This window comes from Marmota monax, unplaced genomic scaffold (genome assembly GCF_021218885.2).
Source record: "Marmota monax isolate L192 unplaced genomic scaffold, Marmota_monax_Labrador192_F-V1.1 WCK01_AAM20220418_F8-fsc00012, whole genome shotgun sequence".
In the NCBI taxonomy this organism is placed as follows: domain Eukaryota; kingdom Metazoa; phylum Chordata; class Mammalia; order Rodentia; family Sciuridae; genus Marmota; species Marmota monax.
Genome location: NW_026695227.1, coordinates 14,976,948 through 14,993,905, shown reverse-complemented (window position 1 = coordinate 14,993,905; position 16,958 = coordinate 14,976,948). Strand labels below are relative to the sequence as shown.

General features: G+C 37.7%; 1 protein-coding gene across 1 annotated transcript; it reads left to right on the top strand.

Moving 5' to 3' along the window:
• The first annotated feature begins 611 nt into the window (after positions 1 to 611).
• On the top strand, positions 612 to 2,364 carry LOC124087147 (uncharacterized protein C12orf71-like). Its single transcript, XM_046435881.2, has 2 exons — positions 612 to 1,410; positions 1,952 to 2,364. Exons 1-2 carry the CDS (start codon positions 625 to 627, stop codon positions 2,210 to 2,212), a joined length of 1,047 nt encoding a protein of 348 aa, XP_046291837.2. The 5' UTR covers positions 612 to 624; the 3' UTR covers positions 2,213 to 2,364.
• Positions 2,365 to 16,958: the final 14,594 nt, after the last annotated feature.

The following is a 16,958-nucleotide window of genomic DNA, read 5'->3' as shown; positions in this document are numbered from 1 at the left end:
AAGAGAGATAGAGATTTGTGGATAAGGGGGTTTACTGTCATTAATACAACCATTGTTAATGGTTTTAATACTCTAAGGGTCATTGACAGCTAAATAATGGTCATTAATGGTGGTCACCTAAGAGTAATTAATGAGAAAGTAGTTAAGAATTACAGAATAGCCATGTGTGCTTCTTTTAGGCTGTGCCATGACCTAATTTCTGTATATGTATGTATATATAGAGAAAAAGAACTCTTTTATTGATGGTTATCATTATCTCTGGATGAGGTGAGATCGTAGGGGCAGTGATTTCCTTCTTCCTGCTTTCCAGAATTGTTTAAATTATATACAACCATCTTTTAGGATAGGAATTCTTTGAAGTGTAATAAGAAAAAATATGAGAGGTATCAGATGGAGATGATCAGTACAGAGGGTTCTTATACCATAAGTTTAGAAAGAGAAAGGCCTGTCTCTTCTGCCCTTAACTGGAGACTGCAAACATAGGATGTGCTTCTGCCTTAGTGGGATAGTTCTGAATGGGAATTCTTGCCAAATTACATGACTGTCTTACCAATATCACCTATTAATGTTTCTCTTTTGAAGTTTCCTGAGTTTGTGGAGACGGTTTTTGATACCTTAAACAACATGGATGACTCATCCTCTACTAATAAATATGATGAAAAAGAGGACAAAATTTCTGATTCTAAATCAGACCCAAGCACCTCTGAACACTATTTAGCCTTGGAGGACAGCATTGGCTATGAGAACATTGTCACCGATGACAATGTTGTTGCCTATGACAACGTTGTTGCTTATGACAACGGCATTGCTTATGAAAACACCACTGCTAGTGAGGCTGCCGAAGCCCCTGAGATTGCTACTGCCTATGATAATGGCACTGCTTCTGAAAACAACAACATTGCCTATGAGGGCATAGCGCCCTACGAAGGCGTCATTTCATCTAGCTCTTCCTCCCACTACTGCCCGCCTGTCCATGGGTCATTGGAGACTGAAAATTTAAGTATCCCCACTGAGATAAGTGATCAAGATTTGGACAAGCCAGAGAAAATCTGCAAACAAAATATCGCCAAATTATTGGATGCTCTAAACCTTGACCGTGAAGACAACAAAAACCAGGAGAATGAGTTCTTAGGAAAAAAGGATGAAAATCTGAACACGGAGAAGCTATGCAAACTACTCATTACTCTGATCTTCGATACTGTTACAGGCTCTAACGACGAAAACTCACCAATTACGTTGGAACTAAAGGAAGAAATCAAAAAGTTAGATAAAAACCAGAAGGAGAAGGTAAAACAAACTATCTCCAAACTCTCTGATGTATCACAGAAACTTAAGGAACTTCTAGAAGATGAAAAATATGACAGTGAAGCCACTGAAGATGTCCAGCTGTCCACCGGCACTCCATTCCATGTAAGTATGGACAGTATTGAAGAAAATGAAAGTTCTGAGGATATATTAGAGTGGGAAGCACCAGACAAAGAACACAGCGACCAGTTTCCAAAAGTACCTTCTAGGCTTGATGAAGAAGAAAATCCTGAGGTGAGCACCGAGCCGCATCACTGCAGAGCAAGAAATAGGCCCGGTGGGGGGTCAGGTTAGCCAGCATAGAGTCATGGTACCTCATGTGAAGCAGATGTGGACCCCAGTGTCTGAGGAGATAAGCAATGGGAGAGAGACTACAGTAAGGAAAGGAGCCAGGAAAGAGATGTAGGGAAAATGCCAAGGAGCACTGAGGGGGGAGGCAAGAGTGGGAAGGAGCAAAGAGAAGGACTAATGATCATACAAGTAAGTGTGTGTGTGTGTGTTTTAAGTATTAATGAGTACTGAAACTTTGCATTTACAGTTAGGCTATTCTTGGTAAAAAATAAATTAGATTTCCATAAATGAGTAAATAATGACTTCATTGCTGCTGGCATTACCTAGATCTAATTCATCCATTTTCTCTTGGCAGATAACAAGCCAGGAGAGTTGCCCTGAAAAGGATCCTTCAGGGTCACCGAAGCAACCAGTGGAGACAGAGATTCCTACCGACACGGAGACTACAAATTGTCTGAATTTCCGATCCATTGGCAAATGGTTCAGGAAGCATTTTTTTCCCTGTGTTCAGGGGAGAAGGAACGCTGAGAGGGCAAACCAGATCCCTGGTGAGCGGGCACCCAAGAGACATTTCCGTAGAAGCAAGAAAGTTCAACCTGAAGAATCCCTCATTTAAGACACCCTATAGATTCAGACAGTTCATGGTTTTATGTATTAAAGAGATATTTCTGTAGAAGCAAGATAATTCACCCTGAAGAATCCCTCAGTTAGGACACCCTATAGACTCACATAGTTCATAGCCCCCATGGTTTTATGTTTTTTCAATAAACAAATGTTCTTATTAACCATGTCATCATCTTCTTTCATCATAACATCTTAGCCCAGAATGTATGTATGTTGCCTAGACAACCGAAATTCATTCTGGGAGGTTTTAGATAGTATCATGACTTTTTCTCTCCTCTCCTCCCTTCTAACAGTGTTTTATCCTATTTTATATAATTTATTTTCTTCCAAGAAATATGTACAAGTGATTCCTGAATGAATGGAGACCTCTGTACACACACTCAAAACAATACCCATTCGCAGAGCTAGCCAGAGGTGGGCAACCTACCACACCTTAATTTTACTTAGAACAGGCTTTATCCCAAAGAGGAGGTTGAACAGAGATGCAAAGAACTGAACTGGCAAATCATTTAAAGGTGGGAGGGAGAACAGGAACAGGATGTTCTGTCCAGCAGGTATATAAATTAGTGGGAACTCTGTGATGTCACAGGCAGACATCAAACTTCTATGTCACCACACCCCAGACTAAGCTTCCTGGGCCCATTATGCTTTTCTTCAAGTCCCTTCAAATGGAAATGAAGTGAATTATTATTTGTAATAGACATTCAGTTTTCCTGCTCTTATTCACATTCATTTTTTACTTACCCTTGTGATAATGTACAGCATCTTTCTGTTTTTCCAAATATAAGAAAAACACTGGCTACTTCATTTTCTCTGAATGGGTTAATCTGAGAGCAGGTTGCTGCTACCCTGTCTGCTGCTATACGTTGGGATCCTTCTAGATAGTCAACCTGGAGCATTTCTACCACTCACTTCCACCTCCACCCTTTCTTTACAGTCCCATAGAGAAACAAAGCATTTTAAGTATTTTACTATTAGGTTTTTGCTTTTTTTTTTTTTTGTAAAGAAAGATAATATGCCAACTGTGGTGTGGTCTGTGGTTTCTTGTTTCCTGGGGATATTCTACATCCTCCCCATTCCTCTCCTCAAACAACTTCTCCTCCTTCCCCACCCCCTGCCTACCTCCTCCTTTTCCTCCTCCCCCCCCCTCCTCCTCCTTCGAGTGGGGTGGTAGAAAACTCTTTCCACCAAGGGGATTCTCCCTGTCAAGTTTAGAATGCAGCCAAAGGGAGAACAACTGTTGGCTTCCAACTATTTTTATCTATGGCCTCTGATTTCCTCTCTGACACTGAGAAACGATGCCAACTCTGGGAACTTCTTAACTATGACCACCAAATTCAGGGGGAGGGGTCACTGATCAGTCACCAAGCTGGCAAATACAGGCAATATCTAGAACAAATAGATCCACCTTGGACTCATGGAGGCTACAGACAAGTGCAGAAAACAATCAGATAATCAGAAGTATAACTATTAAATGCACATGATTCTCACACTCCATCGGTGGTGGAAACAAGTCTGCCTGAAACTTTACAAAAAAATAAAACAGCTTCCCCAGAGAGGTCCTACCATTGCAACACAGAGGAGGGACTTGGTTTGGAATGAAAATAAAACATGTACACAGCATACCACATATATAATGTCTAAACATTCCAAAAACTCTGTGAGGAAGACTTTATTTCATATGAAGCAATAACAAGTTAAAAATGGATTTGATGTTGGTAGAAGTGGTAGGTTGCAGGACTTGAAGTTTGATAGGCACTCAACTGGTAGAAACATTGTTGTGGGATTTTTTCCAAAAGTTTTCAAAAATACAGAAACTACTGTAAAAGTGAAGTAGAATATTTCCTGTATTTGGTTTTGCATGAACCACTGTCATATTCAGACAGAAGTATGCTGACCTTGTAAATAAAAAAATAAGAAAGGCTATATGCTTTATATGCTTGAAAACAAATAATTAACCAGCAATAGCCTGACTAAAGACCTTGGGGGAATTCAACAAATGATAAAATGAAGTTCATACCTACAATCCTAGAAGAAAGGGTGGCTTTCAAGACTGAATGAAACAATCAATACATAGGCAATTTTTTACAAGACTTCAACAGGGTTAGTTGTGATACAAAGGTAATAATTATTTATAACCTACTCCCTGGGGAAATTAGCATCAAATGACTAATTAAAAGACCATATACAGAAAACCAAATCAACCCAAGTATGTTTATCTCACATGAAACCCAGAGGTTTGTCCTTTAGTTTAACATCTGGTCCAAATGATTTTTCATTGATAAAATGGTGCTCACATGAATATTGTACAGATAGTCTCACTTCCATATAAACCGAAAATGAGACTCTATCCTGCCTAGCTGGGTAAAGTTTTCACTTTGGTTCCCTTACAACATAGGTTTCAGAGGGCTAAAGGGTGTTACGGTTTGAATATGAGGTGTTTCCAAAAGCTTCTGTTAATGCAAAGATATTCAGAGATGAAAGGAATACATTATGAGAGTATGTAATCCGTCAGTATGACCGGACTCACTGGGTGGCAACTGCAAGCAGTGAGGTATGGCTAGAGAAGAGAGGTCACTGGAGGAATGCCCTGTAATGGTTGTTGTTCCTGCAGCCCTTCCCTCTCTCTCTGATTCCTGACCCTGCCATCCGCTGAGTAGCTTTTCTCCACTGGGCCCTTTCCCCATGTTGTGCTGCCTCACCTTGGACCCAGAGCAATGGAATCAGTCATCTAGAGACCGAGACCTCTGAAGCCATGAGCCAAATAAACTTTTCCTTCTCCAAGTTGTTCTTGTTGGGTGTTTTGGTTATGGTGATACAAAAGGTGATTGAAAGTAAAATTGGTACCAATAAATGGAGTTGTTCTGTGACTAACTTGACCATATAGTTCAGAAGCCTTTGGAAATGGTTGGCAGGATATAATTTGAAAAAGTTAAGAGATGCAAACTAGAAAAGCTGTAGAGCATTGTAAGCAGAACTTAATGGGTGATTCTGGTGGGAGTTCAGAAGACCAGAATTCCAACAGGAATGGCGTCTGTTGCACATGAGATTTCAGAGGGATATTAGGACTCAACTGGTAATTGGACTAGGGGATACTCATGGTATATTCTGGCAAAGAACTTGGCTATTTTTGCTGTGAGATTTGTGTGAAGCTGAATTTAAAAGTAAGGGGCTAATGAATCCTGTGGATAAAAGTTTAAGACAGCATAGCATTTGATTGGTGGCATGGATATTGTAGGTTGTGTTTAGCCAGGTTCTGTGAAAATCATGAACAGAAAGCAGAGCTAAAGGAGTTTAAAAACTTCCACTTGGCCAGAATGGTGCATGTAAACCTGGGGCCAAGGTAGTGTGCTTGTTGGAGAGATTATAGTGCTTAATGAGATGCTAAGTACTGTGCACAGAGACAGCAGGATGCCTATAAGGCATCTCAGGACTTTGTAAGACTGCACTTGCTACCTGTTCCAGGCTACAGAAAATGAAATTCCTTTGAGACTGTGGGAGTGACTTGCTAATACAGGGGGCTTAGGAAGTGTTTAAACACGCTCAAGCCCTGCAGTAACTTAGAGGCCTCTGCAGGCCTGATCCCAGGGAGCAGGAGCTGGCAGCAGACCTTAGTGTCTTCCACATGATGTTGGTTCTACTGGAATTCAAAATACTTGAGTTAAGGGGTCATGGAGGCTTCCACTGAGATTTCAAAGGAATGCCTGGGAAGCAAGGCAAAATGTTGCAGGGTTGGATTCCCTGCAGGCTACGTTCAGGAGGCTGATTCATGAAGTTGTAAATGTGAAGCTGAAACTGGAATGAAGACCCTATGAATTAAGAGATGCCAACCACGTGGATGGTCTGCCAAGAAAACCCGGGGGCTGCAGAGACCCAGGTTAAAGAGAGCCCATTTGCAGTGAAACCAGCAAGGACAAAGGGGCAGTGCTGCCCAAGTCCTTTGAAAATATCATTTTGTATCCAAGCATGCTAGATGCTCTATGTGGAATTAAGGGACCTGTTTGCCCAGTGGGGTTTCAGTCTTGCTTTGGCCCCAACTCTTCTACCTATGCCCTTATTCCTCCCTTTTCAAATGGCAATGTTTATTTTGTGACACTATATATTGGATATAATGTAATCCGTTTTGGATTTTTTACAGGGGCTGACATCTGAGAGTTTGCCTTGAATCTCAGAGAAGATATTGGATGTAGACTGAACTTTAGGGTAGTGCCAGAGGCATTAAGTCTATGGGACTCTTGGAGATGAACTGAATGCATTTTGTACTGTAAGAAGGACATGAGCTATTTGGGAACAGGGGTAGATATTAGGGTATGGATATGAGATGTCCCCCAGAAGCTCCTGTTATACAAAACTATTCAGAGGTGGAAAAGAGTACTTTATGAGAGCTGCAATCTAATCAGTCCATCCTAGTTTGAATGGACTCCCTGGGTGGTATCTGTAAGCAAGTGGGATATGGCTGGATGAGGTGTGTCACTGTACGCATGCCCTGGCAGAGTTGTTCATCCTGCAGCCCCTTCCTCTCTCTCTCAGCTTCTTTTTATTGAAGGGGAGGGAGTATTGGGAAATTGAACCCAGGGGTACTTTACACTGAGTCACATCCCAGAACTTTTTATTTTTGGAGACAGGGCCTCACTAAATTGCTTAGGGCTTCACTAAGTTGCTGAGGCTGGCTTTGAACTTGCAATCCTCCTGCCTCAGCCTCCCAGGTTGCTGGGATTATAGGTGTGCACCACCATGCCTGGCTCTCTCAGCTTCTTGACCCCACCATTGCCTGAGCAGTTTTTGTCCTCTGGGATCTTCCTCCCTGATGTGCTAGCTTAGGTTGGGCCCAGAGCAAGAGAACCAGCTCTCTACAGATTAAGACCTCTGAAAATGTGAGCCAAAAATAAACTTTCCTTCCTCTAGTTGTTTTTGTCATGTAAACACATGGTCATATCGACACAAAAACCAACTAAAACAAAGGGGATGGATCCTTTGTTTTTTTATTCCCTTTTTCTACTTATATACTATGGCTACAATTTGGTTCCTCTGTTGCCACAGTAGCCAACAGCTTCAGAACAAAAACTTCTGCGGGTTAGACTTTGTAGTCATAGGGACCCAGGATCTGAAGGACTTCTGAAACCCCCTGTTTATGCCTCAGGAGATGGCAGCATCACTTTCATGTGGGCAGCTGAGTGTGACAGAGTCTGCACTGTGTTTGTGTGCGCACATGCATGTGTGTGCGCACATGCATGTGTGCTCTTCCCTGCTTTCTTGCCAGAGCATCAAATGCTGTAGTAAAGACACTCTTTCTAGAAAATAATTTAGTAACAATTATCATAAGGTATTAATATACTTGTGATCTTTGGTCCAGTTATCCAACTTATAGGACTAGGATGAGAGAAAAAGAGATTTGTGGATAATGAGGCTTACTATCATTAATAAACAACTGTAAATGGTCTTAATAATCTAAGGGTCATTGATCACCTAACCTAATGGTCATCAATAGGTGATCACCTACGTGTCACTAATAAGAAAGTAGATAAAAATTATGGAATATCCATGTTTTCTGAAGACCGTGCCATTGAATTTTACTTTTGTCACTTTCTGTTGATGTGACATCCATATCTATCTATCTATCTGTATCCATCCATCCATCTATCTATCTATCTATCTATATGGTAAAGAACATACAATCATATATGTATGTATATAGAAAGAAAAATAAAAGATTATAAGGAAATCAACTGAACTCTTTAAGTGATGGTTACTGTTAACTCTGGATGCTGTGGGATCACAGGGGCAGTACTTTTCATCTTCATACTTACTAGAATTTTTCAGATTATCTACAACTATCTTTTATTACAAGGGTTTTTTCAAGTGTAATAAGACAAAGCATAAGAGGTATCAGGTGGAAATGATCAGTACAGAAGGTTCTTATAAAAAATGTGTTTTTAAATTTTTTATTTGTTTTAAAGAGCAGCTTTATTGAGGCATAATTCACACACAAAATTCATCATTCTATAATGAATAATTCAGTAGTTTTTAGTATATTCAGAGTTGTACTCTTTTTTTTTTTTTTTTTGGTGCTACTGAAGATTGAACCCAGGGTTGCTCTACCACTGAGATACATTCCCATGTCTTTATTTTAAAAAAACCTTTATAATTATACATAGTAGTTGGGATCATCCCCACAGACTCATAGGTGCATGGAATTTAATTTCAGCTCATGATTTTCCATTTTCCCTACCCCTTTTTTTCTCCCATCCTTCCCCTGCCAAGTTCTTCCTCTACTTCCTTTTCCTGTTTATTTATATTTGATAGGTTCTTTATACTTATGCATAAAAGTGAAATTCCCTGTGGATTATTTATATATGCACATAATATGACTTTTTAAAGAATTCATTCTGCATTGCCTCCCCTAACCCATCCTTCTAGTCTACCTCTTGATCTCCTTCTTCCACATTACTGATCTTCCCTTAATCTTTATGTTATCCTATTCTTCCCTCCCCCTTTCCTTTATTTCATTCTAGCTTCTGCATATGAGAGAAAACATTCAACCTTTGAGTTTGTGAGTTTGGCTAATTTCACTTAGCATGATTCTCTTCATTTGAATCATTTACTGGCAAATGCCATAATTTCATTCTTTTTTTTTATACCTGAGTAGAACTCCATTGTGTGTGTGTGTGTGTGTGTGTGTGTATGACACAACTTAATCCATTCATCTATTCACCGGCATTGGGTTGATTACATAACTTAGCTATTATGAATTGTGCTGCCATAAACAGTGAGGGGGGAAAATACCAAGGAATGGGAGAGCTGGGTCAGATGGTGGTTCCATCTCTAGTTTTTTGAGAAATCTCCAACTGCTTTCCAAAGGAGTTGTACTAGTCTGCAGTCCCACCAATAATGCACAAGGGTACCTTTTCCTCCCACAACGTCACCAGCATTTATTATTGTTCATATTCTTGATCATTGCCATTCTGACTGGAGTGAGATGAAATTTTAGTATAGCTTTGATTTAGTATAGCACCTCCTTGATTCTAGAGATTCTGAACATTTTAAAAAATGTGTTTGTTGGTCAATTGTGTTCCTTCTTTTGAGAAGCTTCTCTCCAGTTCTTTTGCCCATTTATTGATTGGGCTATTATTATTATTTTTTGGTGTTAAGTTTTTTGAGTTCTTTATATATTCTGGATATTAATCCCCTTTCTGAACAAGATTTTTTCCCATTGGAGAATATTTTCCTTTATACTACAGAAGCTTTTTAGTCTGATAAACCCTGCTTGTTAATTATTTGTTTTATTTCTTGCACTTTAGGGGCCTTATTATGGAAGTTAGTGCCAGTACCTGTATGATGGAGTGTGGACCCTATGTTTTCTTCTAGCAATTGCAAGGATTCTGGTCTAATTTCTAAGTCTTTGATCCATTTAAATTTGAGTTTTGTAAGGGTGAGAGATAGATAAGGGTCTAGTTTCATTGTTCTATGTATAGTTGTCCAGTTTTACCAGCACCAGTTCTTTAAAAAGGCTGTCTTTTCTCCAAAACATATTTTTGGCACCTCTTTCAAGTATTAGGCTGTAGGTGTGTGGATCTGTCTCTGTCTCTTCTGTTTTGTTCCATTGGTCCTCGTGTCTATTTTGATTCCAATACTATGCTGTTTTTGTTACTAGAGCTCTGTAGTATAATTTCAGCTGAGGTATTGTGATGTCCCCTGCTTTTTCTTGTGTAGTATTGCTTTGTTTATTCTCAGTCTCTAATTCTTCCAAATGAATTTAAGAATCATTATTTCTAATTCTGTGAAGAATATCATTAATATTTTGATGGGGATTATATTGAATCTGTGTATTGCTTTTGGTAGTATGGCCATTTTGACAATATTATTTCCTCCTATCCAAGAACATGAGATGTCTTTCCATCTTCTAAGGTGTTCTTCACTTTCTTTCTTGGGTGTTCTACAAAGTTCATTGTAGAGTTCTTTTACCTCCTTGTTTAGATTGATTCCCAAGTATTTTATTTTATTTTATTGTTTAGGTATTGTGAATAGGATGGTCTTCCTGATTTCTTCCTTGACTAAATCACTGTTGGAGAATAGGAAAGCTATTGATTTATGCATAATGATCTCATATTCTGCTTTGCTGAACTCATTTATAAGTTCTAGAAGTCTTCTTGTGGAGTTTTTTGGGTCTTCTAGATAGAGGATCATGTCATCAACAAACATAATTTGACTTCTTCTTTTCCTATTTGTATCCTTTTGATTTCCTTTTCTTTCTTGATCAGTCTGGCTAATGTTTTGATGACTATATTGAATAGGAGTGGTGAGAGTGGACAGCTGTATTTTGTTCCTGATTTTAGAGGAACTGCTTTTAGTTTGTCTTAATTCAATATAGTGCTGCCTTTGGGTTTGTCATAAATGGTCTTTAATATGTAGCTTCTCCAGCATTTTTAACATGAATGGGTGCTGGATTTTAACATGAAAGGTCTTTTCTGCATCTATTGAAATGATCATATGATCCTTGTCCTTAATTCTTGTGGTGAATTACATTTATTGATTTCTGTATGTGGAAACAACCTTGCATCACTGGAATGAAGCCCATTTGATCATGGTGTATTATCTTTTTTATGTGTTTTTAAAAATTTTTTAAATTTTATTTATTCTAATTAGTATATGACAGTAGAATGCAATTCAATTCATATTACACAAATAGAGCACAATTTTTCATGTCTCTGGTTGAACACAAAGTAGAGTCACATTATTCATGTTTTCATACATGTACTTAGGGTAATGATGTCAGTCTCATTCCACTGTCTTTCCTATTCCTATACCCTCCTTCCCTTCTATCCCCTTTGCCCTATCTAAAGTTCCTCCATTCCTCCTGTGCTTCCCAACTCCATCCCCATTATGAATCAGCATCTTTATATCAGAGAAATAATTTGACATTTGGTTTTTTGGGATTGGCTTGCTTCACTTAGCATTATATTCTCCAACTACATCCATTTTAAGAAATGCCATGATTTTATTTTCTTTTAACTCTGAGTAATATTCAATTGTGTATATACACCACATTTTCTTTATCCATTCATCTACTGAAGGGTATCTAGGTTGGAGCCACAATTTAGCTATTGTGAATTGTGCTGCTATAAACATTGATGTGGCTGTGTCCCTGTAGTATGCTGTTTTTAAGTCCCTTGGGTAAAAACTGAGGAGTGGAATAGCTGGGTCAAATGGTGGATCCATTCCCAGTTTTCCAAGGATTCTCCATAATGCTTTCCAGATTGGCTGCATCAATTTGCAGTCCCACCAGCAATGTAAGAGTGTGCCCTTTCCTCCACATCCTCACCAACACTTATGTTGTTTGTATTCTTTTTTTTATTTAATTTTTTTTTTTAGTGTTAGGTGGACACAATCTTTTTTTATTTTTATGTGGTGCTGAGGATCGAACCCAGTGCCCCATATATGCTAGGCAAGCACTCTACCACTGAGCCACAACCCCAGCCCCGTTGTTTGTATTCTTAATAGCTGCCATTTGTATGTATGCATGGAGTGAGATGGAATCTTAGAGTAGTTTTGATTTGCATTTCTCTGATTGCTAGAGATGTTGGACATTTTTTCATATATTTGTCGACTGATTGTATATCATCTTCTGAGAAATGTCTGTTCAGTTCCTTGGCACATTTATTGACTGGATTATTATTATTATTATTATTATTATTATTTTGGTGTTAAAAGTTTTTGAGTTCTTTATATATCCTAGAGATCAGTGCTGTATCTAATGTGCGTGTGGTAAAAATTTGCTCCCATTCTCTATTCACTTCACTAATTGTTTCATTTGCTGAGAAGAAGCTTTTGAGTTTGAATCCATACCATTTATTGATTCTTGATTTTAAGTCTTGTGCTACAGGAGTCTTATTAAGGAAGTCAGGCCTAATCCGACATGATAAAGATTTGTGCCTACTTTTTCTTCTATTAGGTTCAGGTTCTCTGGTTTAATTCCTAGGTCCTTGATCCACTTTGAATTGAATTTTGTTCATGAGAGATAGGAGAGATAGGGGCTTAATTTCATTTTGTTGCATATGGATTTCCAGTTTCCCCAGCACCATTTGTTGAAGAGACTATCTTTTCTCTAATATATGTTTTTGGCATCTTTGTCTAATGTAAGATGATTGTATTGATGTGAGTTTGTCTCTGTGTCCTCTATTCTGTACCATTGGTCTACAAGTCTATTTTGGTGCCAATACCATGCTGTTTTTGATACTCTGTAGTATAGTTTAAGGTTTGGTATAGTGATGCCACCTGCTTTACTCTTCTTGCTAAGGATTGCTTTAGCTATTCTGGGTCTCTTATTTGTCCAGATGAATTTTGTGACTGCTTTATATATTTCTATGAGGAATGTCATTGGGATTTTGATTGGAATTGAATTAAATCTGTATAGGGCTTTTCGTAGTATGGTCATTTTGACAATATTAATTCTGCCTATCCAAGAGCAAGGTAGATCTTTCCATCTTCTAAGGTCTTCTTTAATTTCTTTCTTCAGTGTTCTTTAGTTTTTGTTGTAGAGGTCTTTCACCTCTGTCATCAGTTCCTGAGTATTTTATTTTATTTTTTGAGGCTATTGTAAACGGGGTAGTTTTCCTCATTTCCCTTTCAGAGGATTTGTCACTGACATACAGAAATGCCTTTGATTTATGAGTGTTGATTTTATATTCTGCTACTTTGCTGAATTCATTCATTAGTTCTAGATATTTTCTGGTGGAATTTTTTAAGTCTTCTATGTATAGAATCATATAGTTGGCAAATAGTGCTAATTTGAGTTCTTCTTTCCTTATCTGTACCCCTTTAATTTCCTTTGTCTGTCTAATTGCTCTGGATAGTGTTTCAAGAAGTATGTTAAATAGAAGTGGTGACAAAGGGCATCCCTATCTTGTTTTTAAAAGCAATGCTTTCAAATCTTCTCCATTTAGAATGATGTTGGCCTGGGGCTTAGCATAGATAGCTTTTACAATGTTGAGATAAGTACCTGTTACCCCCAGTTTTTCTAGTGTTTTGAACATGGAGGGGTGCTGTATTTTGTTGAATGTTTTTTCTGCATTTATTGAGATCATCATATGATTCTTATCCTTAAGTCTATTGATGTGATGAATTACATTTATTGATGTCCATATGTTGAAGCAACCTTGCATCCCTGGGATAAACCCCACTTGATTGTGGTGCACTATCTCTTTGATATGTTTTTGTATTTGATTTGCCAGAATTTTATTGAGAACTTTTGCATCTGTGTTCATTAGAGATATTGGTCTGAAATTTTCTTTCTTTGACATGTCTTTGCCTGGTTTTGGAATCAGGGTGATACTGGCCTCATAGAATGAGTCTGGAAGTGTTCCCTCTTTTTTCTATTTCATGAAATAATTTGAGGAATATTGGTATTAGTTCTTCTTTAAAGGTCTTGTAGAACTCAGATGTGTATCCATCCATTCCTGAATTTGCCTTGGTTGGTAGGCTTCTGATGGCATCTTCTATTTCATTCCTTAAAAGTGTTCTGTTTAATTCGTGTGTATCATCCTGTTCAACATGGTCAAATCATGTGACTCTAGAAATTTGCCAATACCTTCAGTATTTTTCATTTGACTGGAGTACAAATTTTAAAATAATTTCTAATTATCTTCTGTATTTCTGTAGTGTCTGTCATGATATTTCCTTTTTCATCACGGATGTTAATTTGATGTTAATTTGAGTTTTCTCTCTCCTTCTCTTTGTTATCATGGCTAAAGGTTTATCAATTTTACTTTTTCAAAGAACCAACTTTGTTCTGTCAATTTTTTCAATTGTTTCTTTTGTTTCAATTTCAGCTCTAATTTTAATAATTTTCTGTCTTCTATTGCTTTTAGAGTTGATTTTTCTTCTTTTTCTAGGGCTTTGAGATGAAATGTTAGGTCATTTATTTGTTTTTTTCTTCTTTTAAGGAATGAACTCCATGCAATGAACTTTGCTCTCAGTACTGCCTTCATAGTGTCCCAGAGATTTTAATATGTTAGATCAGTGTTCTCATTAATCCCTAAGAATTTTTTAATCTCTTCTTTGATGTCTTTTGCAATGTATTGTTCATTCAATAGCATATTATTTAGTCTCCAGGTGTTGGAGTAGCTGTTATTTTTTATTTTATCATTGATTTCTAACTTCATTCCATTATGATCTGATAGAATGCAGGATAGTATCTCTACTTTTTTGTATTTCATGAGAGTTGCTTTGTGGAATAATATATGGTTTATTTTAGAGAAGGATCCATGTTCTGCTGAGAAGAAAGTGTATTTGCTTGTTGATGGATGAAATAGTCTATATATATCAGTTAAGTCTAAGTTATTGTTTTATTGAGTTCTATAGTTTCTTCATTCAGCTTTTGTTTGGAAGATCTATTCAGTAGTGAAAGAGGTGTGTTAAAGTCACCCAGAATTATTGTGCTGTGGTCTATTTGACTCTTGAACTTAACAAGAGTTTGATGAATGTAGATGCTCCATTGTTTGGGACCTATATATTTATAATTGTTATAGCTTGTTGATGTATGGTTCCCTTAAGCAGTATGTAATGTCCCTCTTTATCCCTTTTGATTAACTTTGGCTTTAAGTGTACTTTATTTGATACGAGGATGGAAACCCCTGCTTGTTTCTGCAATCTATGTGAATGGTATTTTTTTTTTCCAATTTTTCACCTTCAGTCTGTGGATGGATGTCTTTTCTGATGAGATGAGTCTCTTAGAGGCAGCATATTGCTGAGTCTTTTTTTAATCCAATCTGCCAGTCTATGTCTTTTGATTGATGAGTTTAGGCCACTAACATTCAGGGTTATTATTGAGACATGATTTGTATTTCCAGCCATTCTTGTTTAGTTTTGGTATTAAATTCAGTTGTTTTCTCCTTTGATTAGTTTTTCCTTTAGTGTACTACCTCCCTCTGCTGGTTTTCATTGTTGTTTTTCATTTGCTCTTCGTGGACTATTTTGCCAAGAATGTGCTGTAGTGCCGGTTTTCTAGTTATAAATTCTTTTTACTTTTGTTTACCATGAAAGGTTTTTATTTCATCATCAAATCTAAAGCTTAATTTTGCTGGATATAAGATTCTCAGTTGACATCCATTTTCTTTCAGAGCTTGATATATATTGTTCCAGGATCTTCTAAGCTTTAAGAGTCTGGGTTGAAAATATGCAGATATCCTAATTGGTTTCCCCCTATATATAATCTGATTCCTTTCTCTTGTGGCTTTTAAGATTCTCTCCTTATTCTATATGCTAGGCATTTTCATTATAATGTGCCTTGGTGTGGATCTGTTGTGATTTTGTACATTTGGCATCCTATAAGTCTCTTGTATTTGGTTTTCCAATTCACTCTTCATGTTTGGGAACTTTTCTGATATTATTTCATTGAATAGATCGCTCATTCCTTTGGTTTGGAACTCTATGCCTTCCTCTATCCCAATAACTCTTAAATTTGGTCTTTTTATGTTATCCCATATTTCTTGACTGTTCTTCTCATGGTTTCTTACCATCTTCACTGTGTGATCTATATTCTTTTCAAGATTATATATTTTGTCTTCATTGTCTAAGGTCCTTCCTTCCAAGTGGTCTAATCTGTTGGTGATGCTTTCTATTGAGCTTTTAATTTAGTTTACTGTTTCTTTCATTTCAACGATTACTGGTTTTTTTTTCAGAACCTCCATATCCTTATTGAAGTAATCTTTTGCTTCCTGTATTTGCTTATGTAGCTCTTTATTGAAATAATCTTTTTTCTGTCTGTTCTTGTTCTCTTATATCATCTTTTAATTCACAGAACGTTTTAATTATGTACATCCTGAACTCCTTCGACGTCATTTCTTCTGTTGTGCTATCCATGGATTCTTATAATGTAGTATCTTGATTTGTTTGGGGCAACTTTTTCACTAATTTTTCATGCTGTTCGTGTGTCTTTCCTTCTAGCACCGAGGATCTGCAGCGTTACTGGTTTTTACACTTTAGGCGTATAGTACTCCTGCAGGGTTCCAATACCTCTCCTGCCCAGCTGGTGATCCAAGCTGGGAGTTGCCACAACTAAATAAGGCAAAGTCAGTGTCCCAAGTGGAGGGGGCTGCTTTCAGCGATGGAGTGTCAAGGGGGGGGGGGGGGGGGCCGGTGGTGGTGTTGGGCAATGTGTTCAAAGATGCATCTTGGACCCAGTGCGGGCACTGTGGGCATTAGTGGGGCTGACCTAGGCCTGCCTGGGCTCCGAGGGTGTTGGTGGAGCTGACCTGGGCCTCCCTAGCTCCATGGGTGTCCTTGATGTGTTTTTGAATGTGGTTTACTAATATCTTATTAAGGAATTTTGCATCTATGTTCATCAGGGGTATTGATTTGTAGTTTTCTTTCCTTCATGAGTCTTTGTCTGGTTTTGGTATCAGGGTTATATTGGTTTCATAGAATGTATTTGGGAGTATTCCCTCCCCTTCAATTTCATGGAATAATATGAGAAAGACTGGTTATTTCTTCAGTAGAGTTCTGGTAGAAAAGTTTTGGAAGACTTTGAATTGCTATTTCAATTTTATTACTTGACATTGATCTGTTTAGGTTTTCTACATATTTCTGATTAAATTTGGGCATCATATGTGTCTAGAAATTTGTCAATGTCTTCCAGATTTTCCAATTTATTGGAGTAATAAATTAATATTGGAGTATTGATTTTCAAAACAGGTTTTGATAATCCTCTGTATTTCAGAAGTATGGTATCTCCTTTCTCATCT